Genomic DNA, 26490 nt, shown 5'->3' with positions numbered 1-26490 from the left:
GGATATCAATTCAAATCCCATTTCTTGATTTTGTTTCAAAAAAAAAAAAACCATTTCTTGAAATTTTGGTGTTTAACTGTTGAGCCAAAAAAAAAATGGCTTTGCTATGAACGTACTTTGGGAAAGAGAGGGTTAAAATTATTCAAAAAAAAGAAAGAAAAAAAAAAAAGAAAGAGGGGATTAAAAAAAAGAATATGGTGCTTCATATCGGAGCTTCTATTTGTGTTTTAATGGGTCCCGGGGAAAATCTAGCTATAAATAACCATTGGATCATACCATATTGATAGGGGAAAAGTGCTGTTCCCCCACAATAGAATTTCCCAAAAGGAAATTGTGGGTGTGGAAATCTTAAGTATTAATATACTTTATACCTTTTCTTTTTGAATATGATCATGATAGTGTCATTAGCATTATTTAATTGCAGAAATTATCTACCCTAGATGCGTTTTTAGTGGAGTTACATGTAATTGTTTTTTTATTTAATTGTTTTTTTTATTTCGATGAGTTTTTTTTTTCTATTTTCTCTGGAGGATATTTTTCTTATTTTTTTTAGTGAAAATTGACTATTCGCCTAGGAAAAGTATAGACTTTTCTACTAAATGCAATCTAATACTATATATAGTCCTAAAACGTAGAGTATAAAAAGATTAAAAAAAATCCCTTTCTTAAATCATCTGTGAAAGTATAACATTGCTGCATTGATGTATGATATGCAAATGTATCCTATGTTTACCTCTTGAAATACTTTCACAGCTATGTTATACCCTCCTCTTGAGCAATAAATGGGTTGTTATTTTGTATTTTTGAGTTAGGGTAATTTGAGTGATGATTTTGAATTGAGTTTGAGTTATTACTTGAGTTGAAGTTGTAACTTAAGTTTGTGTTTGGATGTGCACATTTGAGTTACGATTTAAATTGAGAATCTTTTTGAATTTATGTTTGGGTGGGTCAAGACTTAAATTTGTATTTAAATAGTATTTTAATAAAAACTCAATGGTAATGAAAAATTTTAATAAGGTATATGGGTAAGGTTTTATTCGTCTTTTCATTGTGAATGCATAGAAAAAAAATCATCTCAATCAGAATTAAAACAAAAAGTTTTTAAGAATAGAAAAAATACTGTTCATTAACTTGAGTTCGAATTGAAAGGGAAACTTGGACTCGAGTTTAGCTCCAAACTCGAGTTCAAACTCACATTTTATAAAAGAATATGAACTTAAATAAAGTTGTAACTCGAGTTTAAACTTTTTCTGAATTTTGTTGCAAAAGAACAACCCCAAAATAAAATAAAATATTCAAAAATATGTTATCCTTCTTGATTGCTAAGTTCACAAAAATGAATAAGAGAGTTAATGATGGGATATGTCTTAGCTCGGCATGGTATATATTAAAGACCTATAGGAGAAAATCTCTTTTTTTTTTTTAAATTAAGCAAATTGCTTGGTATTTATCTCTTTAATCTTCATATATTTCAATAAAATGAGAAGAATAAAATACTGGCAAAATACTTCTTCATCGGTGTTTATTTTCCGAAAAGGATTTAATAAAAATTCATAAATCAAAAATGAAATTAAGTTTGGTGTGGGATTGAGAAAATAAGAGTAATTTTTTTCCAAACAATGAGGCCTCTTTTCCTCCTTGTAATAAAGGGTTTTTGATTGGCTTACAAGAAAGTGCATGATCACAAACTTTCACTTTAATTTCTTTCCATCCTTATCCATCTTGGATCCAAAGAAAAACCTCTCTTGGCTTTCGGCTTCATTTAAAAGATAGCATGAGACAAATTAAAGCTATGTTTTTTGCTAGTAATGTATAGCCTTTTAAGGAAAGGTTTCATAGAATTATGGGCTTGTTCTTTTGATGTTTTTGAGTTAGGTAATTTGAGCGTAGATTTTGAGTTGAGTTTGAGTTATAATTTGAGTTGAAGTTATAACTTGAGTTTGTGTTTAATTGTGTACATTTGAGTTATGGTTTGAGATAAGAATTTTTTTTGAGTTTGTGTTTGAGTAAGTCAAAACTTGAATTTATTTTTAGATAATATTTTAATAAACTCTCAATGCTGATGAAAAATTTTAATAGGGTATATGGGTCTAGTTTTATTCGTCTTTTCGTTGTCAACGCATAGAAAAAAAAATCATCTCAATCGGAATTAAAACGAAAAAGTTATAGCATTTTTAAGAATATAAAAAATACTGTTCATTAACTTAAGTTCGAGTTGAAAGGGAAACTTGAACTCGAGTTTTAGTTCCAAACTCGAATTTAAACTTGAGTTCAAACTTAAAAGAACATGAACTCGAATAAAGTTGTAACTCAAATTACATTTTTTTGAGTTTTTTTACTCAAAAACTACCTAAACGAACACGCCCTATAAAACGTGAGTTCTCAAAACCAGGGAATATCTACCTTCTTTTTGCAAATTAAACAAAACTGCTTGTTTATAGAAATTAACTGACATAACTGGATACAATTTGTTATTTTTGTGATGGCAATACACGTGAGCAATATTCTGAGAGGGTTTTCCAAAAAAAATCCAAGGCAATTATTTTTTTTACATAAATTATTGATATTATATGAAAAAATAATTTGCTAGTAAGATATTTTGAATATAGATCATATATATTAAAAACAATAATAATTTAATGAAATTTAATAAAATTTTGTCAGTGTAAGATTTTGCTAAAGGGATAAGTATTTTCTAATCTATATATAGCTAGCCCATGATTCTCATTCATACGAACAATGTGCTTGGTTGAATGAAAAAGCAGTCTACAAATCAATCTCAATCTCCTTACAAAGACGATAATAACCAGATACCAATGAAAAAGAAATTAATTTTTTTTTTAAATGAGTAAATAAAAAGCACTTTTTTGATAAAAAATTAAAAAAACAATTTGTCCCTTAAGGTAGGCGGATGGATAAGTTTGTCTTAGTACCTCACATGTATGAACAAATTTAAACTTCTTTTTTATACCAAAAATCACACGTGGAAAATTTATAATTATAGAAAATAAAAAAGGAGGTTACTAATTCTGGCATTGTTGAATATCAGATGATATCATTCATTGAATCTGTAGATACCCAATGATTTACCGGTTTATTAGATGTTGTGGAGTATTATTGGGGACCAATATATATTGATTATAATTTCCACGTATGGCTCATTAGGGATACGAATGATATATAATATCGATATTTTTGTTACCAGAAAGGTAAGTTTAGATGGCGTGACTTGTGTGATTATTTTAGAACATTATTGTACCATTTCCTTCCAAAAAAGGAAATGAATGACTTGTGTGTTTTAATCATAAAAATAATCCATTAGATTTCGACTTGTTGAATTATCCAAAATAACTTTGACCACTTATTCTTTGTCCTATTTTGTTTTGCATATTAATCTTGTCTTAGCAACAAACTAGAGAGTGGAGGTTTTTAACTTCCTATACAAAAACATATTTTCACATTCACATTTCACCGAATTTATTAACGTTTATATATATATATATATATACTTTTTTTTTTCATCAATGTTATGCAACAAGTTATTACTTTCACTATCATTATGGCCCTGTTCATTTCGCTGATTCGAGTTTAGAATTTGAGTTTTGTTACAGTAAAAAGCTCTCACAAACAATCACATCTAACTTTTTTGCTACAGTAAAAAGTTCTCACATAAAATCACATCTCAACTCGAATTAAAAACTCGAATCAGCGAATTAAACGGGCCCATATATTTCTTGAGATTTAGCTCTACAAGTGAAAATACGGGGCAATTGTTGTTATATATAAAGACAATTCATTCATAACTTAATGAAAAAGAGCTCAAGACATTAGAGGACTCAATTTCAATCAAATCGGCCCCATATTAAATTCGAATGAAATATTCAAAAAGACAAACGCGTACTGAATAGTAAATTCATATACACACTCATTATATAACTCCTCGATCAACCGAGAGAGAGACGCATAGGCCAGATACGAAATTGTAAAGAAAAATATATATGATCATCAAAACTAAATTTTATTATTTATGCTCACCAAGGTATTTACTTTGAATTCTTAGGTATTTTTGTATTTTTTTAGCATGCTACATTGAAAACATGATTTTTTTTTTAGAGTCAAAACATGAGTTATTAGCAAAGAGTCAAAAATTGTTGGTGGTGCATTTATGTGACGTCATGATAAGCTATCCACCTCAACCAAAACAAAAATAATTCATACACGTTTTTTGTTTTCTTGTGCCGATATATCATTTGAATTAGGAAAGATAATATTAATCTAAAAAGTGCGGAGCAAAAAAAGAAAAGCGAGAAAAAAGACCTAAAAAGTGCAATATGAAAATATGTATTTAATTGTTTTTTTTAATTTTTTAAAGGATTAATTGTTTTTTATTTTTATATTATAGGAATTTGCATATTCTTTTAATATAGACACTTGCTGACGTGGTTCATAATTATCCTATTCTATCTTATTTACCAGCCAATTAAATTCCAATTAAGTTCAACAAATTTTCTGCCAGAAAAAAAAAATTAAGTTCAACAAATAATATGTGGGAAAAGTTTTAAAAAAATGTGAGAAAAAAACAACAAAAAAGAGGATAATATCCCAAACTTAATTACGGAAATATTTAGCTACCAAATTACCAATAATAAATAATAAAAATAATCTATAACATCACAATTCACACGTCATAATATGCATATATGTTGTTAATCCCTATCTATTAATTGCTCCCTTTTTTTCTCTAAGCAAAAAAAAAAATGTTTCCTTTTATTAAATTTGTACAGATATCAGATATTCATAAAAAAAAGCCTAAAAAATCACACTTTCTTTTTGAACTGGAGAAATTCAAAATTATAATTTTGGACACCAAATTAAATTTAAATGCAATTAACTCCTCCGAGCCAACATATATATATATATATATATTGCGTTCCCCAACTCGGTTTCTCTCTCTCAATCATTCTCTGCTACTTTTGAGTTTCTTTCGTCCAATCGTCATCACCTTTTGTTTCTCCGTTTCTCTCTCCAAACAGAAAATAGAGAGAGAAGTGGCAGGCAGTAGAGAAAAACCAGTTTAAGTTTCTCTCTCCTCTCCCTCTCTCAGCAGCAATTCCATCTCTGTACGTCTCTCTCTCTCTACGTTGATGGTGGTGGAGCGGTTCTTGTCAAGTCACTTGGAACTCTCCATTTGGTAAATTTGAGACAATATTTTCTCTGTCTCTCGCTTTCTTTCCCTCTTTCGCTTCGCAGAAGCTCTTCTTCTACTAGGGTTCGCTTCCTTTGTTTGTGCCTTCATCAGGTAATTTTCTTTGCTTTTCCTTTTTGTGTTTTTTTTCTCGTTCGAGCAATTTTTGGTAATGGTAAACTGGGGAATCATATTGTGAAGTTTGATCGGATTGGTTTCTGAAGTCGCGAAAAATTTCTTGACTGAGCAGTTGTAAAGCAATAAAAAGTTCGGGTTTTTTATGCAAATAATAATTTTAATCGCCAATTGCTCTAAAGAGTTTAGTTCTAATAAAAAAAAAGAATCAAAGTCCCTTTTTTTCGTTAACTAGGGGATCTAACTGTGGGAAGTTAAGAGTAGTTTAGAATTAGAACTTTTTACTTTTTTTTTTTTTTTAATTTTTTGCTAAACAGAACTATAATTTTTGACTTTCCCAATATATACATACATGTGCGCCTGTGTCTATATATATATATCGTGATGGATTTAGTTCAAACATGACGTATTTACTTTCGTTTTATTAAATACTATGGGTTTCAAGCTGGCTGTGATTGTGTCTGTTTATTCATTGCAAATTCTTCCTTTTTATTTTTAATAATTGCTGTCAGGATCCACTAGAAAATTTTCACGTTAAATTCCCTTTTGAAACTCTCAAACTAATATTTTATGACATTTAAATCCTTTAAAAATGTATTGTTCTGTTCTGTTGTTCTTCTGTTCAAGTTTACAAGGTTTTGGTTTGGTGTTTTCACACATGTTAGATATGAAAATAAGTTTGGGTTAAAAAAGTTTGATGGTTTAGCGACATTTTTATAAAGATTTTTGTGTTTGGGTTTATATCTTTAAAAAAAAAAAAAAAGGCTTCGTGTGCTTCTGATAGTTATAAGAATGGACACCAGTATATATTCGTTGATTGAAATATGTGGTGTCGTAGGTATTAACGTTGGATGGAATTTAGTAAGCAACTTTTAGTGTCTTTAAATCTTTCATAATTAATCCTTTTAAAGGACGAGAATGATTTGTTGAGCTGGCTCCAATTAGTTCCGACGGAAACTTGGTTGTGTTGTCTACAAATTGACAAGAAGTTGTATATTATCTTTCATTTTTGTCCCTTTTTATTTCTTTTGAAGTGCATTTGCAATATTTTGGTAACCCAAATTTTCTGAACATGTGGGGTCTCTTTCTCACATGGACTTTGCTTTTGTTCTTAGAGTTCACGTTTGCTATTTCCTCTAATCGAATTAGATATTCTAATTGCCTAATGTTTGTGTACTTTTCTCACTATAGCAAAGATTGACTCTTTTGTTTCTTGACCGTTCATGTTTAAATCAGAAAAGTGAGACAATGAAGCAGTTTACTCACCAGTCAATTTCAGGTTCATATTTTATTTTTTTGGTACAAATAATCTATTTTGGTGAGCTGGATATTAAATTCAGTTGTTTTCTTATTCAAATTGTCATTACAATGTCTGGTAGGCCCAACTGAGATTCCAGCCTCTAACAATTCTAAAGAAGTAGGCCCGGGAGCTTGGGGAATTTTATCCGGCTCTAATGCTTACCGTGCTTCAAGTGATGCCACACTATTTTCAAGCTCTTTACCCGTTCTTCCACATCCTAAATGTATGTTTGAGCTATTCCTTTAGAATTTTGCGTTCTGTATCGAGAAGAGGATCACTAACCTGTTTGTGCATACACGCAGTGAATTTGAATGATACAGAAGGTAGTTATCTATCTGTTGATGATCTCTCGGCTGGCGTAGAGAAACTCAACCAAAATGTCAATGGCGATGCATCACTTGAAGATGTTAAAAGTCATGCAATTGGAAGTTTGCTTCCTGATGATGAGGAGGAGCTTTTAGCTGGCCTAGTGGATGATTTTGACCTAAGTGGATTGCCTGGTTCCTTGGAGGACTTGGAAGATTGTGATCTTTTTGGCAGCGGAGGAGGCATGGAACTAGAAATAGATCGACAGGAAAACCTTATAATGAGTATGTCGAAGGTTAATTTATCTGACGGCGCTATTGGGAATGGGCTGCCTCATTATGCCCTTCCAAATGGTGTGGGAGCTGTTGCTGGAGAACATCCATATGGCGAGCATCCTTCCAGAACATTATTTGTTCGAAATATCAATAGTAATGTCGAAGATTCAGAACTCAGAGCTCTTTTTGAGGTAGTTCAAACTTGCAAAGAACATGCTCCTTAATGATTAAGCATCATTGCATGGTTGTCTTTTTCCCTCCCGCAAAGTTTTTTTAAGTCTGGATATAGGTGCATCTTCAATACACTATAGAACTAGTCACCAAGATTTGAGGCCTTTTCTTTTCTTTTAATTTCTATTTTGATTTTGATCCAAAGAGTAGCACTTTTTGTTTTTTCTCTTCTCCAGACTCCTGTGTCAAATTTTCTTTTGCTTATTTGTTTGTTATTATTATTATTTTATTTTGTAGCAATATGGCGATATTAGAACTCTGTACACTGCATGTAAACATAGGGGCTTTGTGATGATATCTTATTATGATATTCGTGATGCTCGAACGGCCATGCGTGCATTACAAAACAAGCCACTGCGACGGAGGAAACTTGACATTCACTTCTCAATTCCAAAGGTCAGAACTAGTTTTTGAGTTTATTCTTCTTTTCCATTTGAATTATCGCTAAACCAGTGTTTTTTTTTTTTGGTTGGTCACAACAGGACAATCCCTCGGATAAGGATATTAATCAAGGAACACTGGTAGTTTTTAATTTGGATCCATCGGTTTCCAATGAAGACCTTCGTCAAATATTCGGGGCCTATGGAGAGGTCAAAGAGGTGATAAGTTATATTTTATGAGTTCATTCTTTCCTCGTTTATTTTCTTATGCACTGGCCAATGAACCTGTGTTTGTATCTATTGGAGAAAGCAGATAAGGGAAACTCCGCACAAGAGACATCATAAGTTCATTGAATTCTACGATGTTAGAGCTGCGGAAGCAGCACTCAAGTCATTAAATAGGAGTGACATAGCTGGTAAACGCATAAAGCTTGAACCCAGTCGCCCAGGTGGAGCTAGACGAAAGTGCGTATATTTATATTGCTCATTATTATGCCATGAATACTCTTATCATCCGAAGAGTATTTTTATTTAGTTTTTTTTTTGTTGACATTCAAGTATCAGAAGATCTGGAGGTCAACGCCCAAATGTTATTGTTTCACAATCACTATGTTGTTCTCGATTTCCACCTATTTTTGTATAACAACAGAATAGTTTAGATGGTATAATCCATATGTTTCTTGTTGTAGCAAATTGTGATAATTTCTACTTTTGGGATTTGCGTAAGCATTATTACTGGTCACCACCAGAAATTTTAGTTATTTAATCCACTTAGGGATGTTTGATGTCAAATTCAGTAACTAAATTTTTCTTCCTCTTCTTCTCCCTTTATTTTTTATTTTATTTATTTATTTATTTATTTTTTTGTTATACCCTGGCTATGCTAATTGGAACTACCGATTCTTATGCTCTGTGCTTTTTAGTCTAATGTTGCAACTTAATCAAGAGCCTGAACAAGATGAGTCACGTAACTTCCGGCATCCAGTTGGTTCTCCAATAACCAACTCTCCACCAGGTAATCCTCTTTGAGAAATGTTGTATGACTTGTGAGCATATAGCTTTATGCATGTGTAGCTTTGAGCCATTTGGGTTCATTATAACGGTTATTTCTTCCAAACTGAGGTAAGGCCGCAATCTTTTCAGGTAACTGGATGCAGTTTAACAGCCCTATTGAACAAGGTCCCATGCACAACATTAGTAAATCTTCTGGTTTTAGGACCTTGAGCCCGACAACCAGCAACAGTTTGCCTGGATTAGCTTCGATTCTGCATCCCCAAGTGTCAAACAATATGAAGGTTTCACCCATCGGTAGGGACCAGGGAAGGGCCAGTCTTGTGGAGCATTTGTTTAACGGTACAAATTCAGTTCATGGATCTTCATTTCCACAATCACATTCATTTCCAGAGCAGAAGTTAAGCCACTTCCATGGTAGTATGCCCTCTTTTGGCCCTTCAACATCGAATGGATCTAGAGTGGAAACTTTATCAGGGCCACAGTTCCTTTGGGGAAGTCCAAATCTGTACGCAGATCATGGCAGTTTGGCATGGCAAAGAACAGCTGTTGGACAGCAGTTTACATCCACAGGAAAGGCTCATGCATTTCCACCCTCAGCTCATCATGGCTCTTTTCTTGGTTCGTCTCATCATCACCAGCATCATGTTGGATCTGCTCCACCTGGCGTTCCTTTAGAGAGGCACTTTGGTTACTTCCCTGAGTCACCGGAAGCTTCATTTTTGAGTCCTTTTGGATATGGAAGCATGGGTTTTGGCCCCAATGATGGAAAGCTAATGGGAAATATGGGCTCTCGTGCTGCTATCAATGCTGGAATTTCCATGCCAGGAAAAATGTCGGAAAATAGTTCGTCAAATTTCAAGCTAATCTCCTCGCCAAGGCTTAGCCCTATGTTTTTAGGTAATGGTCCATTTCCTGGACTGCAACCTACAAGCATTGATGGTATGGCTGAGTATGGGAGGAGCAGACGGGTTGAGAATAATGGAAACCTGGTTGATAGCAAGAAACAGTTTCAGCTTGATTTGGACAAAATTATCAGTGCGGAGGATACTCGGACGACTTTAATGATAAAAAATATTCCAAACAAGTAAGGCTGACACCTGTAACCCTGTCACGTGTGACTTGGGGACTTCCTCTTTTTTTCAAAAAAAAAAAAAAAAAAAAAAAAAAAGATAATCGTTTTGAGTGATGCCTGATGCTACTGTTGTCCTCTAGATACACCTCCAAAATGTTACTCGCTGCCATAGATGAGAATCACAAGGGTACCTATGATTTTCTCTATCTGCCAATTGATTTTAAGGTAATTGTTCAATGTTTATCAGATGAAATTTTCTTAATTCTCACTTCTTACTGTTGTTTTTTTTTTTTGGTTTTTTTTTTCGCCACAACTCTTCCTATAGTAAATTACAACTGGTTGGTGTTTCTGTTTGTGGCTGCAGAACAAATGCAACGTGGGCTATGCATTCATAAATATGCTGTCTCCTTCACACATCATTCCTTTTTATGAGGTTTTATGTCGTCTTTTATGCTTGTTGAAATATTCTGATTGGTTCATGTTATTTTCACCGCATTGTTTAAGTGAAGCACGTGTCTGTTGATGCCTATAGAAAGCTCTCCGCCCTCGTACCTAAAAGAGCTGAAAAAAAAAATCAGCAGACTATGGCGTGCCTAGAATGAATGGGAACTGTGAAGGTATTTATACCAACTAACATTCCTAGATTTATGCAGGCTTTTAATGGAAAGAAGTGGGAGAAGTTCAACAGCGAGAAAGTTGCTTCCTTGGCATATGCTCGAATCCAAGGGAAGACAGCCCTTGTGAACCACTTTCAGAATTCAAGCTTGATGAATGAAGACAAACGCTGCCGCCCGATTCTCTTTTATTCAGATGGTTCAGAGGCTTGTGATGAGGTAATAAATTCTACATACTTTATTATCAAGGAAAGGCGGTTAAGTTTTTTCATGCAGATGTTTGTCCTTGAATCTCAATGAGGAAATTGAAGTTTGTAAGAACTGGAAGTTTTAAATTTTCCTCTTTTTTACAAATTCTTAAAGTTATCTGAAATGAGAATTTCTGCATGGGCATAGCGGTCTGGATGGATAAAGAAATTTTGATACGATTTTGTGTTTGTCTCATGTAGATTGTCCAGGAACATCTTCCTGCCAACAGTTTGAACATCCCGGCCTGTCTGCCGAAAGAATCACCCACAAGTGACTCTCCAGGTATCCCAACAGAGAATTCTCATCCCATTTCAGAAAAGAGTTAACAGTGTACTTCAGGAAAATTGCCATTGACTGAATTTGATGGCAGTTGTGGGTTCTAACCATTGCACATAAACCCAACTGTATAGTTAGAGAAGAAAAAAAAAAAAAAGGAGTATGCCTTCTTTTTGTATTACAGTTCTTTCTTTTTGGTAGCATTTACTAGAGAGCTCTGGCGAAAAGAGCCTCGTTTTTTATGTGTGACTCGGTGATCTGATATACGAGGGAGGGAGGATGAAGTGAACAATTCGTACGAGCTGAATTGGATTGTCCAGTCAGGTGCATTGGATAATGCATATCTCCCATTTTTCGTCTTGGTCGTTTTCTTTTTCTTTTTGTTTGTTTTTGTGAAGTGGGTAGTCTAATTTTCGAATTCGATGTTTATATAAAGTTATTTGGATCGATGTGTTTTGAGCGTTTAGTTGGTGATTTAACATGGGGGTAAAAATTGTATATGGGAGAGAAATATGCTTCCTTTTTGTCATTCTTATGTATTGGGACCTTGAAATGGAAATTTCATACATGTATTTAAGAAACGAAATTGCTGGCGTACTTGTTTAGTCCGCGTCCCCTTTTGAGTACTCTTTTTGTTTCCTTTGGAATGAATGAATAGACCCGTATGGTTTGAATATCAGCCTCTTGAATTGTGATCCCAAAGAGTGACTGGATTCAGCGTAGACATTTATGCCAACTTTGATTGCATATTATATGTATTTTAGAAGCTGCAGTTTCTTCTCCTTTGCCAATTTTGGAACCATGCATATTGGTTTTTAGTCCAAATTCTCTCTCTCTCTCTCTCTCTAAATTCTCTAATTTTTTTCCAAGCAAGATCTATGTCAAGATATTGAAGGGCAAATGACCCAAAATGCGTGTTTGCATTGGCTAAAACACACAAAGAATCAACTGTGTAACACTTTAAAGTTCGAGAGCTCCCAATTTATTCTAGATAATTTAACATCCAATTCCTTCCATTGTGTGGCAAAAATGGAGGAGTATTTACAATTTCCAACTAAGATTACTTTCATATGCTATGTACTTGAATCACAGGATATACATATTGACTGGCCGAATTTAGTTGAAGTAGGTACATACAATCATAAAATCGTTGGCATGGCAATGGGATGCCATACTAGGTAAGAAGACTGGCTCCTAGGGGACACTGAGTGCTTGATAACCTCGAATGGTAAAAATATATTTTAGAAAAGATCGAACTAGGGCATAACGAGAATCTCAAACCCTGATAGAGGCATCATATAGACTATGATTTTCGCAGTCTGCGCGGATCAATTACACAGATTTCTCTAGGGGTCCTGAAGAAGTTTAAGTCATCCTGCTTGACTCTGCCCTTGATCCTCCCCTTTGTCTTTCTTTCCTCATTTTAAATCCGATGTCGATGAGAAAGTAACACCTGCTATGCTCTCTGACATACTTGACCTGCCCATTCATCCGACTGAGAAGTTTCCGAGACAGGTTTAACCCAAGGCCTTCCTGTGTAGTCAATTGCTTTCCACCCTCAAACATGTCCTGGACAAGAGCAGCAGGAAGGCCTTCCCCAGGATGGCTTATTCTACATGCATAAGAAGAACGAAAAATTAGTCTGCACTGGCACGTGAGTGAATGTCATTGTAATGTTGTCGTTCGACTGATTGTAATCAACTTAAGGACACAATATATCTATAGAGAAAACTCGAATGCAAGAATATCATTTCAACAGGGTTTCTTGAAGATATGAAGTATTTTCAGGTTTATGTGAAGATAGCGAATAAACCACCCTAGTGGCAGAATTCCAAGGAAAAATTGGCATTGCAGTAGTCAAGAGAATTCTCTCCCCAGAAAGGTTAAAAGTAAAGAATTCACGCTTACTTCTATCTTTAACTAGGAGAAAACAAGAAACATTTTAGCATCCTACGATTGGTGTTAAAGACTGATTATCTTGAGAAGGTTTTCCACCATGTATGATATGATATTTTTAGCCTTTTGGGACAACAGTTTCTGTAGCTTTCCAATGAGATAGAGATGGACCCGTTCGCAGTCATTTTCCGCAAAAGGGGAAAAAGGGAGGCTTATGGTCGGTCAAAACTCAGACTCACAATGAGTTTTCATTTGATTTTATCAACATTACTAAATTGTAAATGATATGAGATTTTCTGTGAGTGATCATAAAACATGATTTTGTTGAGGTACCTGAACTGTAAGCGGATAAACTCGTTATCATCCTGTATTAACTTGAGACCAGGGGAAATTTCTAATTCAACCCAGCCATCTGATGCAGGTGCATGATGTACAACATTGAGCAAGAAATCTGACAAGACTAACTGCAGCCTAATATGATCTCCATACAGGTATAGTGACTTGATATCTTCAGGAATCTCATGAAAGAGCTGCAAGTTCTTTTCCCTCAGCAATATCATTGCTTGACTAACAATGGCATCCAAGACATTTCTCAACCGAAACTCTTCCATCTTTAGCTCCAAACTGCTGCTACAGCCAAAGTAAAATGTTAGACGGCGTGTTAAAAAAAAATACAACCTGCCAAGGCTGACTACAACCAATACATAAGTGAGAAATTGGATGAGAATTTCACAAGGTTAAGAAAAAAATGAATGAAAACAAAAACCACATTGAAATAAGCATCCTTAAATATTCCTGCTTCTTGTTGGTTAGTTTCCCCTAATGTAATAAATTTGTTACGTTGGTTATATTGTTGTTCTATTCTTTGATCCATTCGTCACCCAATATGAAATACATGAATCAAATAATGAGTTGGAGGGATGAAAGCGTTGAACTATAAATAAAGCAGATCTTAATTGTCTTCTAATTTCTTGTTTACACCATGAAGATTGAAGAAAACTTACCCTTCCTCTATATTTCCTAAATCATCTTCAATAATCATCATGATCTGTCTTTCACATGCATCACTAGCATCAAGAAATTGCTTCTGGTTTTCTGAAATAGCTGTACTTTCGAGTAGCTTGTGGGTAAATCGAATACCATTCAAAGGATTCTTCATTTGTTGTCGAATGTAAGCCAACTCTTTAAATTTTGAAAAGCCTTCATCATCTTTCCTGCATACTTCTAAGGCTTGCTGTACATCAGGGACAACAATCTGCAAGAAGCAGAAACAACCCGCTGCATTGCCATCCGCGTCAGTCCTCTTGTTCGCTGTTAATAAAACCTCGACGAATTTCCCTTTTTTATTGAAAAATTCCAGAGGGAACTTTTTGATATCTTGGCCACTGATTCCGCGGTACAATATTATCATAAACTTAGTCAATGAATCGTGGCCTTTTAGCCTGCAGAAATTTCCAAAGATTTCCCCAGTAAGAACTTTACCAATAACTTCATCTCTTTTCCAACCAGTCAGTTTTTCCATTGCTGCATTCCATTCAGAGCAGCAAGCATTCTCGTCTGATGCAAATATGGGCGGTATCAACGGATTAAGACTCTGTATGATAGCCTTATAATCGCCTTGCAAACGGATAAATTTGTCCATAACTATTTTCTCATTAGTGATGTCTTGACCAACGAAACACACCCCTACTATATTGTTTGCATAATCCCGACTTGTGCAGGTGTTGGCCACTATATATACAACATTTTTTTCCTTTGAAGTTCCAAAGTACCTCAGTTTTAACTCAATGTTTTTCTCCTCCTCACCTGAAGAAAAAGAAGTCATCACAGGGCCAACTTTAGGAAAAACAAAAACGGAAAAATAAAGAGAAATAGGATGAACACCATGAGAAAAACAGAAAAAATAGAAGAAACTCGGGATGGAAATCTTACATTGGTCCTGATATTATAGTAGTAGATATTTTCTAGAACTGATAACCTTATGAGAAATTTACTGTAGTCAACGGCATTCCGAAAAACATAAAAAGGAACAAAAGATCTTCAGCAATGCCTTTTATCATTAAGACAAGAAACATTTTACCTTGCAAAGCTCTGCTTAGAAGATTTCCGACAGCTTCGCGAGAGTCCTCATGAATCACTTCATTAACCAGGGACTTCCCCATAACATTGTCAACTTGTAATCCTGTCAATTCAGCAATTTTCTCATTCCAGCCATTAATTACACCAGCTGAGTCAACTCCAAAAATTGGAACAGTTGCTGTCTCAATCAATTTAACCATCTCGCAAGCCACGGAACTGAGCTCATCCATCTCATGCATCTGAGTATCGTCACTCTGCTGTGCAGAACTCAGTGTTTTCAGACTCCTGCTCTCCATATCCTGAAACGAGTCTCTCATTATAATCTGCAAAGAATGAATGGCATTTATCTCCGAAACCTCCCAAGGCAGACTTCTACTTTTCACTACTTCAAGGAAAGCTTTAAAAGATGACCTAGGGTGCATTCTTCCACCGTCATCCTTATCTTCTGGATGATGCTTAGCTCCTCCCCACTTGACTTCCTCTGCAGTGTGAGACCTGAACCAAAACAAGAAATCTTTCGATGTGATTCTCGCGGTAGCCATGCCACAAACAGCATCACCCAATAAAGCCGCACCTGGGTAGCCAGCATCCGCCAAGCTATCGGTACTCAGCCCTGTGGAATCCCCGTGATTTTTTAGCAGCCACTCTGCAATATCTTTTACCTGTGATTCAGTTGGAGTTACACCAAGTAACCAACATGAACCGCCATAGTACAATGCAGCCCCATCACACTTCACTAGATCTTTGATACTCGGGGATTGTGTCACGATCCCAAATGGGGCATCTCGGAGCAGCATGTCGCAAAGCAATGTCTGTGTTCTGAGAATTCTTTTCTCAGCCAGTTGGGATGCCAATTGGAGCTCCATGTGGAGCTGGAGTCCAAACGCTTGCATAAGAAATTCGCAGGCATATCGAAGGGTGAAAGGAACATATCGCGGTGAGGTGTGATGGCATACAACCAACCCCCAAAGCTTCATCGAATCGTTACTATTTATGACAACTGCCATCACCAGCGAGGCAATTGAACCCATATTTGCCATGTACTGCGTGTGGCAGCCATGTGGAGAACGGAGCGTTGAATTGACCAAGCACAACGGCTGCTTCAGCTCGTCACTCTGAACGACCCTAACTGGAGTGGCATTGCAGTCGCAGATAATCCTAACACGGTTCTGCTTGAACAAAAACCGAGCAGCTTGTGGAATGTCCGTGGCAGGATAATGTAACCCCAAATAAGGTTCTAAATCCGACCTCCTGATTTCGGAAACCACCTCACCATGATCATCATCATGGAACTTATAAACCATAACCCTGTCATATCCAGTAAGCTTCTGAACATCCTCCACAACCGTGTCACACAACACTCCTATATCTCCCCCGGGGAGAGACTGCAGCCTAGAAATCGCCCTCACGGCGAGCTTCTGCGACTGCACCGCGCCTGCAAGCGACAATGCAGGGTCACCCGACCTCGCGGGCTCCAAATCAATCACAGTGCCGACATCAATTCTATGCAAAATGGCATAAAGCGGCTTCTGGGTAGTTCTCGAATAGACCAAAATCGGGTTCAAAAGCGAAATCTCCCTGGAAGCCGCCGCCTTAGTGAGTGAAGCCCCAGAAGGAGGCGTGAAAAGTGTCCTAGCATCAATCCCAAGCAAACTACCTTCGCCATTAAAACCCAAAATTCCAAAGCAATTCTCACTGTAACTAATGATTCTAAAACTGGGTTGCTCAATAGCAATCATGCAACCAAAGGGCTGGACCAAACCGCCCCTCTGAATCCTCGACAAGTAAGCGGTAATCTGTTTTCCGGGCACGGATTGCGAGGCGTTAAGAACTGATCTTGAGTAGTTAAAGGACTTACCGGAAACACCGGATTGCTCAAACTCGGCGAGAATTCCGGCGTCGGCATTGTACCGAGCGATCTCTTTGCCTTTTTGGTCGTTGTCGGTTATTGCGTTTGTGGGTTTCATATTGCTTGCAGAGGAGGATGAGAAGGTCGTCGTCGTGGGCTTTTCGCCGCTTCCCAACCCCATTTACAGACAACCCAAATCTCTCAGCTTTCTGGGAATTTTTTTTTTTTTTTTTGGGTTTTAGTAGAAATGAAAGATGAAGAAACTCATCATAAAGTAGACATTGGAAGAGAAGTTTTGTTGTTATCAGGTGATGAATATGAATGTGCTTCTTCTTGTTGTTGCTGTTGTTGTTGTTGTTGATGAATCTGGGAGTCGGTACGTTGCAGATGTCGCTTTCATGTTTTTAGCAGTTTTTTTGTTTTTGGATAATCTTGGTAAAAGTGGTTTGCACTTGTTAACTTTGACAAACTAATGATGACAAACCTATTATTATAGTAAAAAAGAGTTGGTCGCCTATTCTTTTTTACCTTTTTCTTTTTATCTTTTGAGGACGAGATTGAGTGGACTTATTACAGTGAGGCCTTGCATTTTATTAAAAATTACAGTGACACTTTCTTGGCTAATTCTAATGACACCAACATTCTTTGTCTCATGCTATGCTATGTTAAATTTAGAAAAATATCAATACTATCCCTTTTAATATTTTCTTTCTTTCTTTTTTTTTTTTGATTTTTTAGTGAACATTTTTTTTAAAAAGTTAATATAAAATAAGGTTAATGTGTTTAATTTTTTGTATTATATTTTTTGTCGTTAAAGTTTCAAGTTTAATTTAAACCTCAATTTTGTTTTACTATTAGGATAAAATTGTCCAATTTACTATTGACATGTCATATCCTAATTGACAAAAATATGACCAGATTCATTTTCGTTTCACCTGTAATTTTAATAAATTATTAAGTATGACTGATAAAATCATTGCCTCGGAAGTATATGCTTCGCAAAAAATGAAATGTGTTGTAATCTTACTCTTCATAGCATATTACTCTGTTATTTTCGGGCTTTTTTATACTAATAACGTTTTTAAATTTCAAATGAAGACTCAAATTATATTGTAACTAAACAACATTTTACATCATAAATCTGCATATCGTTTAAAGCCTACAAATCAAGTACTGCAAAATTTTCTAATACATTTCCTATGTTAATTATTAAGTAAAAAAAAAAATCATTAGCACCAAATTACAGTAAAATAATAGATTTGCTCAGGTTAAAAAGAGATTTTGATTCGTTTCTACATTGGTATAAACTTTCGTTTATGAGTACGTATTTATAGAATCTGTTGTTCCCCACAAGATATATCTAGTATCGTTTCCATGTCTGCCATGATGTGAAGTTTGTAGTTTTTTATCATTTTAATAAAATATGCAATTTAATAAGTGAGGAAATTACCTATTGAAGATGTATAATAATGCACGATCACATATCCACGTAAGGTGGTGTTTGGTATATGAGTTATTCTACAGTACAGACTCATAATTTTAGTTCTATTCTCATATAAAATTTAAATTTTTAAAATTATAATCAAGAATTCTGATTCAAACTCTGATTTGAACATATATACTAAACGGGTCCTAAATCACTTTAAATGGAGTAATATGATTAAATTGTAAAGTAATGAAACATAAAATAGCAATGAAAACACAGAAGATGCACATCAATGAACACTTTGAAAATAATAATAATAATACAAACATTTTTATTTATTTATAGAAAACTAATAATGCAAACTCCGGTATTGAAGATTTGTCCCACTCCACAATTGTGAAAAAACTGAACCATATATCGGGACAAGGGACATAATATTATTTATCAGATAAACATATGGACAGGATAGAGACATGCAGTGTAGAATAAATATTGGCCACACGTATAATTTTTTTTCATAATATTTAAATTTACTAGAAACCATAATCCATAAAAGTCTAGTTTAGTCAATTCTTTGGACCATTCGGAACGACAACTTTTTTCAGCAGTACAGACAACAGATTCCTAGGTATTTGTTTGGGTACCTTTTATTTTTTTGCACTCCCATGCAACTTTAGTTTTAGCATTAATTTAGTTTTAGCATTAATTTGGCGTATTTTAGTTCAGAATTAAATCACATTTTGATCGTTGACTTGAGAAATGTCTCAGAACAAATTGCCAGGAAGCGGTTCAAAAGAGTCCGGTCATGAGCTTCCCATTTTTCGCACTTAATCTTGTCGAAGGGGGCTATCTAACAGCGTCATCTTTGAAATTCTCTCAAATTACTCTTTTGTCCATATGACTCTTAAAATCTCGATTAAAAAAAAAAACATACCAGAACCGTCTAGGATTTGAATTAGTGAAGATTATACTCGGATACAATTCTTAAGAAGAAAATCATACAACGTGTTTGAAAAAGATTCTGAAAACATTTTTCACGTTCTAAAAAAAAAAAATGAAAATGAGAAGAAAATAGCATTTTGGAATAACCAAAAATAAAAAAACTAAAATAGAAACAATTTTTTTTTTTTGGTTTTATATAAAATAAGAGAGAAATAATTATTTTTTTTTATTTTCTCCTCTCTCGAGCAGAGTACAGAGAGATATATATACACATATATACATAATTATTCTATTAATGGGTTATTTCTTACATATATAAGAAAGAAATATTTTTATTTTCTTATTTAAAATACTTATTAGATGTTTTCAAAAATATATAACCAAACGGAGTTTAGCTTTTTTTTATACTGGAAACAATCTTTTCATAAAACGACTAAAGGCATTTTCAAAAATGATTTCTGTCTGAGATTAAAACCATTTTCATTTTCATTTTCATACAAAAAACATAATCATTTTGGAACGAGTTTTAAACGCGCTCATAGCTTTTTTCTTTCGAGATTTTAATGTATGATGGACGGGAGGACTAATTTTGAACAATTGGTAGGTTGAGTACTCGTTTTCATTTTGAAAAGCAAAGATGAAAATGAGATTTGATGATAGCTCAAGGATTAGATGCAGTCTTCCATGAAGGATCGGTAATAACACAAATGTGGAAGCATGATTCAATATAAAGGTGAAAGTTCAAACTGTTGAGCACAGAAAGAGAATATTCAAGTCAGCCGCGTCTACCCTAAAAAGAGGAAAGCTGGCATAGCCTGACCCTAAAACCTGACGAGTTAGAGTTAGGGTCGGGCCGGCTCGGACTTTATAATAAATTTTTTTTTTGAAAATATATAATAAGAGAACTTCGAATGTTGAAAATAGTTTTGAAACTAGAGTACCGGTCCAACTCAATATGAGAGAAGGCCAAGCTAGGCCGAGATTGGGCTAACAATAACAGGCTCCAGACTGACCCCAAACGTACAGCTCTAATTTAATATCTTGATTAATATTAAAAAAAAAAAAAAACTCATGAGAAGCTTGCATAAACTTGTAATAAGATATTGGACCAAAATGTCAAGTACTGATATAGGCACCTTTTGCTTGTTATCTACCTTAAAAAGAAGAGGTAAACTGCTTAAAATATACGTCGAGATTATTTCTCTTATAATAATTCTTGCTATCCAAGTTTCTCTGCTAAAAGCATGGTATTTGAGGAGGCCGATTAACACAAAATTCATTTGTCTGTCTGGCGTGCTTTCAAAAGCAAGACCAACATCAGAAGAAGAGGTAAACCTACAATGATTGATCATGCAATGATGTGGTGGAAACAAAAAGGTTACAGTGACATTGTGATTTGTAAATGTTAATGGTAAATTTGATATTTGAGAGCAAAAATCACTCTCCAACCTAATGTTATTTTTTGTGTTAAATTTATCATATATTATATTTTGTAGTAAATTTAACATTTGATTATTATTGATTAATATGTTTACTTTTTATTTAATAATTGCAACATTCTTATTTTCAGATTATTTTATTTTAAAAAATAAATTTACTTTTATAAATTTTAAACTTAATAATTATAGTAAAAAGTGAATTTAGCATTTGAAATCGCATTATGTATTGGAGTACAAATAAAAATAACGGCCGTGTTTGAAATTGATCCCGTTTTTCAAGAAAAAAAATGAACGTTTCCAAAATGGCGTTTGACGCAATAAAGACAAAAAACGGAAATAAAAACGATTTTTTAGTTTAGTGTAAAATGAGAGAGAAATGAAAAACGACTTTTAGTTATTTTTTATTTTTTGTTTTATTTTTCTGCTCTCTCTTGGAGAGAGACATTAATGAGTTCTTTTATACTGAAAATAATCTCTTGATAAAACTATCAAATACATTTTTAAAAATGATTTCTGTCTAAAATTGAAAACGTTTTCATTTTCATTTTCATATAAAAAATAAAATCATGTTGAAACGAGTTCTAAATACGCCCAATATGTTAAATATTCCATTATAATCACGGTTAGTGCGAAATATATAATTAGCATTAACATTTATTTTGAAGATGATCTAAACAATCAAATTAGTTTTGTTGTCATTCAGCACGAGCACTTTTTTTTTCCCGGCTAAATGCTGATTTTTTTTTTTTGGGTACATTTTTCCCTTAAAAAAAGTTCCATTTACAACAAGAACCATGAAATGGGTTTGGATAGATTTGCCCACCAACCTCTTGGGTATGACGTACAAAATTGAATGGAAAAGCCAGTAAAAAATATTATTTATACCACTTTATTAAAAAATAAATAATTGTATTCAATTAATAAATAGAATTAAAAAATTACAATGACACATAATTATTTTAAATGACGTAAATAATAGATTTGTATAAAATTATAGTGAATCATGTAATTTTCTCGCTCCTATCGTTTTTGTGTGCTTGGTTTTGGTCCACTCATATATATAGCCTCTTCTTTTCCTTGGTCTTTTGAAAAAATTAAAATAAAAGGATAATTTCCCGATATGGTATAAAATATACTCCTATAAGTGAGGCTCTATTTTAAACGGTCGGCACCATTTGTGAGCCCCAGTGGCCATATTATTCATTCATAATTTCGATAAGGCCATCATCGAGTAAGCTTGATTTCCCAAAGGCCGAAGCTCCAATATTGACCCGCAATAGAGCCCAGATGTGGCGCATCTCGTTCACAAGTTGGAGCCTGCTGTTGCTTTCGAAAGAGCCCATCATTTTGTATGAGCTTTAGGAATTGTTTAGGATACAATAAATTTTGTGGAAGGTCAAAAAAAAAAAAAAAATCCTCAATTGAGACTGGATCCACAAGTAAAATTGATACATTGAGACTTAAAAACCGAAAAGTTCTTCGGCACACTAATAATCGAGCACGTATAGAGCGCTGCTGCCGGATTCCAGCCTTAAAAGAGGTGCACATACAAAGAATTCTTAGCCTATTTCGGTGCTGATAACTACCATCTTAAATTAAAATGTCAAAAAAAAAAAAAAAATCGGTGACTAAACATGTTTAAATTAAAAGTTTAAGAACTAAAACGTCACTATACTCAAATTTCAAAAACTAACAGAGCTACTAACTCTAAAAAAAATAACAAATATATTTTTAGCAGGGAAATTTCATTGAAGGATTAAGCTAGTATCCAAGTACAAGGGTATTCAACTGCAAACACTACTCAAAATGAATAAGTTGTAGAAATGAACATAAGTGTCAACCAATAAGGAAAGACCCACTAAGCACGTTAATAATGGAGCGATAAAAGCCCGTTTAATTAAACCACTATAATCAATAGATAAAACTAGTAGACTAAGATTAAAAGACAAAGAGTATTAGGGTAACTCATAATACCATGTAGGATCAAACTTAACGGATTAGACTTACCACCACTATAAAAGGGTGAGGCGACAACTTTCGTTATTACACAATGAAAACATAAACTCTGAAATGGCGTAATCAACATCACCTTTATTACATCAAAATAAAAACCTAAAAAAAAAGTCTCAGGCCACGCGAACCACACTTTTGATGTCCAAACAGCTTACATATAGAAGGAGATCAAAACGAGCAGTACTGCGTTAAAGGAATGAAGCCCCAGATGGACCCATAGAGCACTGGACGGAAAAATTCAGGGACCAAAACTGTCAGAAAATGAAAATTCAAGGATTAAACATGTCTAAATTAAAAGTTTAAAGACTAAATTATCATTTTGTTAAAAAATTTAGGGACTAACAGAGCTATTAGTTTTTTTTTTTTTTTTTTTTTTTTTTGGTTTAAAACCATTCAAGAACTCTTTTACATCTTAATAAAAGCAATAAGAGAGATTTTTTTTTTTCTAACCAGGTCCAGGTGAACCCAAAAGAGAGAGCTATTCGCATGATACCTTTATTCAATAAAGGCATCACCATAGGTCACTTCTCCTTCGAGGGGTTGACTATTTGTTTTTTTAATAGAAAACCGTTGACCAAAAATTATAAAACGATGGGTTCATGCCCACAAAGTACTGTGAAAGTGCAAATTATACTAGGGTACTTCAGGTGATCGGTACTTGAAATTCGTATATAAGATTTGTTCTTATCATTTACTTTCAAAGGAGGAGGAATACAAAAAAGAGTTCGAGTCATGTGAGTGATAGTACATAAAATGTGTTAATTTGTGCGATAATTTATACATATTTGTATTTTGTATTTTGTAGTTTGTACTGTGAACATGGAATGTGTGATCCCAATTGGTACATCATTGAGTAATGACATTTTTTTTTTCTTTTTTGACTGAATTAGTAATGACTAATTTAGTAATTAGATTTCTCTTGTATACATCCCAGGTTTTGAGCATCACTTTGTCTTTTTTTTTTTTCATTGGCAGAGCTCAGACAAGGGAACCATTTCCGAAGTGAGAAAGCTCTAAAATAGAGAGGCAATTGCCCACTTGCTCAAACAGTCAGCGACTGAGTTATAAGATTTAGGCATCGTTCGTTTCACCGATTTAAGTTTTTAATCCCAATTTTATTACAGTTAAAAGTTCTCGTAAAAAGTCACATTTAACTTTTTTACTACAGTTAAAAGCTCTCACATAAAATTGCATCTCAGCTTAAATTTAAAATTCGAATCGACGAATTGAACGAGACCTCAGAATTACAGTTAAAATTCAAAACAACAAAAGACAATGACCGAGTTACAAGATTTAGGATTACAGTTAAAATTCAAAACAACAAAAGAAGAAAAATAGAAAAAAAAGAAGGGCCTTACTATTATTTTGTTTGTTATGAATTTTCTCTTCTAATATCTTTGTATTTGTAGAGATTAAAATTGGGATTATTTAAAAGAAGTAAAATTTCTCCTTCTACTCTCATTTTTTTCCTCCTACAAAACAGAGTGCAAAAATCTTTTTACACATCCCCTCACCTCTCACCTTCATTCCACTATTTTCTCAAATTAAACAAGTACTATTTTCTCATATTAAACAAACATTAAAAGGTCTGTTTAGTTTATGTGTTTAAATTAGTGGTTTTAATTATGACTTTTAAAATTTAAATTTTTTTAATGAAAAAAATACTATAACAAAACTAAAAATCATTGTTTAAACCATATAGAACCTTTAAAACAAATGTACCCCAAGAGTTTCTAGTTGATGAGTGTATTCAATGTCCAGAGTTGAATGATGGGTCGATCAAGTCGACGTGATGGGCTAGGTTTGACGCTAGAATTCAAACCAACAGGTCGCAATGTGCATCGGGAGTCTGACACAATCATGTCGATATGGTTTGACACCAAGGCCCTATTCCAACCCGGATTCTCAAATTTTTAATCGACAAATTTCATAATTTTCTATTTGTTTTTATTTTTTTATTTTTTTGTTGAAAGAACGAGCATGGGAACAACCTCATAAAAGACTCTGAGGGCACGTTTAGAACTCGTTTCAAAATGATTTTATTTTTTATATGAAAATGAAAATGAAAATATTTTCAATCTCAGATAGAAATCATGTTTGAAAATGCATTTGATAGTTTTATCAAGAGATTATTTTCAGTATAAAAGAACTCAATAATGTCTCTCTTTCTCTCTCTCTGCTCGAGAGATGATAAAATAAAAAACAACTAAAAATTATTTTTCATTTCTCTCTCATTTTACACTAAACCAAAAAATTGTTTTCATTTCCGTTTTTTGTCTTTATTGCGCCAAACGCCGTTTTAAAAATATTTTTATTTTTTCTTTCTCAAAAAACGTGAAAAAAACGGGATCAATTTCAAACATTGCCTCAATTTTTGTCTTTTTGATGGAACAACAAATACCATAAAATTGGGTAAGTATTTGGATTATTTTCCTAGGGTTTGACCATAAAAATGAAAAAAAAAACAACAAGAAAAGGATGACAAAATATCTAAAATCTAAAAAAAATAATAATAATGAAATGGATAAAATTATTTTGATATCCTGTGTTACAATGAAATATGTTCTTGGTATCTTGTATTTTTAATAAGATTAAATTGATACCTTGACATTTTTAAAAATATTTTTTAATACTCTAAAGCTGATTTTTGATATATGTAATATCAAATTATCATTTTTATTAATTAAATATAAATCAATATTTTTAAAAAATCTAAAGTATTTTAAAATAATAAAATATTTAAAAGAAATCAACAAAATAAAAAAGTTCATTAGATTTTTTTCTAGTTTGTTTTTTGTTTTTAGTTAATTAAATAAAAGGGTATTAAGATTATTTTGAGCTTGTTTATTTGCATTTTTTGAGTTAGGGTGACTTGAGTTCATATCTTGATTTGAATTAAAGTGTATTTGAGTATAGTTTGTGTTGAGACTCTAATTTGAGTTTGTGTTTGGATTTGTACATTTTGAATTGAGAATCTATTTGAGTTTGTATTTGGGTGAGTCAAAATTTGAATTTGTATTTAGATAGTATTTTAATAAAAACTCAATGGTGATGAAAAAATTTAATAGGGTATCTGGGAGGGGTTTTATTACTCTCTTCGTTGTGAACCCATAGACAAAAATCATCTTAATCGGAATTAAAACGAAAAAGTTATGGTGTTTTTAAGAATAAAAAAGTATTGTTCACTAACTTGAGTTTGAGTTTAGGAACTTGAGTTGAAGAGGAAACTTGAACTCTGATTTTAGTCTTAAACTTAAGTTAAACCTCAAGTTCAAACTCAAATTTTACAAAAAAATATGAATTTAAATAAAGTTATAACTTGAGTCTAAATTTTTTTTGAGTTTAGATATAAATGAACAAACCTTTTATCTTAAAAATTAATTTTAGGGTATCAATGAGATATTTTAAACACGTAAAAATATTAATTTAATATTATTAAAATACAAAATACTATAAGCATATTTCGCTATAATTCATAGTGCTAAAATGATTTTATCACTAATAATAAATAATAACAAATTAACAATAAAGGAGGTGGACTGCACGCGCTCGAAGGGAAGACTTACTGTGGGCCCGGACTCAGGTCCACGGCCACCAGTGTGAAAAGCTTTCCCTCAGTTTCCGCGAAGCAGCACGTGTCAACGCATCACGGTGAGCTGGTTCCCCGGCCCACGTGGCGCAATATTACTGGTTTAAGGCGGTGACCGAAGATCCCATCACAGCCGTCTGCTTGATCCAAAAGAAGCCGACATTGCAACTCTGTCCGACCGTTCCTGGAAGTTAGAGAGAAACAAGTCGAGGGAGGGAAA

The 26490-nt window shown here is 33.7% G+C and overlaps 2 protein-coding genes across 2 annotated transcripts; one reads left to right on the top strand and one right to left on the bottom strand.

Annotated features, from left to right (window-relative positions):
* Positions 1–5006: 5006 nt before the first annotated feature.
* LOC21393942 (protein MEI2-like 5) lies at positions 5007–11634 on the top strand. The gene is made up of 13 exons (XM_024168565.1): positions 5007–5299; positions 6557–6599; positions 6700–6843; positions 6923–7392; positions 7670–7828; positions 7915–8031; positions 8126–8277; positions 8736–8827; positions 8956–9910; positions 10039–10123; positions 10263–10331; positions 10552–10731; positions 10962–11634. Exons 2-13 carry the CDS (start codon positions 6569–6571, stop codon positions 11085–11087), a joined length of 2580 nt encoding a protein of 859 aa, XP_024024333.1. The 5' UTR covers positions 5007–5299; positions 6557–6568; the 3' UTR covers positions 11088–11634.
* A 369-nt stretch (positions 11635–12003) lies between these two features.
* Positions 12004–17297, bottom strand: LOC21393941 (phytochrome E). Its single transcript, XM_010102695.2, has 4 exons — positions 15014–17297; positions 13938–14739; positions 13267–13560; positions 12004–12649 (listed from the first exon to the last, which is right to left on the bottom strand). Exons 1-4 carry the CDS (start codon positions 17040–17042, stop codon positions 12403–12405), a joined length of 3372 nt encoding a protein of 1123 aa, XP_010100997.1. The 5' UTR covers positions 17043–17297; the 3' UTR covers positions 12004–12402.
* Positions 17298–26490: the final 9193 nt, after the last annotated feature.

Source organism: Morus notabilis, unplaced genomic scaffold, assembly GCF_000414095.1.
Source record: "Morus notabilis unplaced genomic scaffold, ASM41409v2 Scaffold1445, whole genome shotgun sequence".
Taxonomy (NCBI): Eukaryota; Viridiplantae; Streptophyta; class Magnoliopsida; order Rosales; family Moraceae; genus Morus; species Morus notabilis.
Note: the sequence above shows the minus strand (reverse complement) of the source record. Positions and strands in the feature narration are given on the sequence as shown.

Excerpts from the sequence above, each read along its gene's own strand:
- LOC21393942 (XM_024168565.1), top strand. The coding sequence starts at position 6,569 with ATGAAGCAGTTTACTCACCAGTCAATTTCAG. Across the intron at positions 8,278-8,735 it reads CCAGGTGGAGCTAGACGAAA|TCTAATGTTGCAACTTAATC; the intron begins GTGCGTATATTT and ends TGTGCTTTTTAG. Across the intron at positions 8,828-8,955 it reads AATAACCAACTCTCCACCAG|GTAACTGGATGCAGTTTAAC; the intron begins GTAATCCTCTTT and ends CAATCTTTTCAG.
- LOC21393941 (XM_010102695.2), bottom strand. The coding sequence starts at position 17,042 with ATGGGGTTGGGAAGCGGCGAAAAGCCCACGACGACGACCTTCTCATCC. Across the intron at positions 14,740-15,013 it reads TCTAAGCAGAGCTTTGCAAG|GTGAGGAGGAGAAAAACATT; the intron begins GTAAAATGTTTC and ends CTTTTTCTTCAG. Across the intron at positions 12,650-13,266 it reads TTTATCCGCTTACAGTTCAG|AATAAGCCATCCTGGGGAAG; the intron begins GTACCTCAACAA and ends TTATGCATGTAG.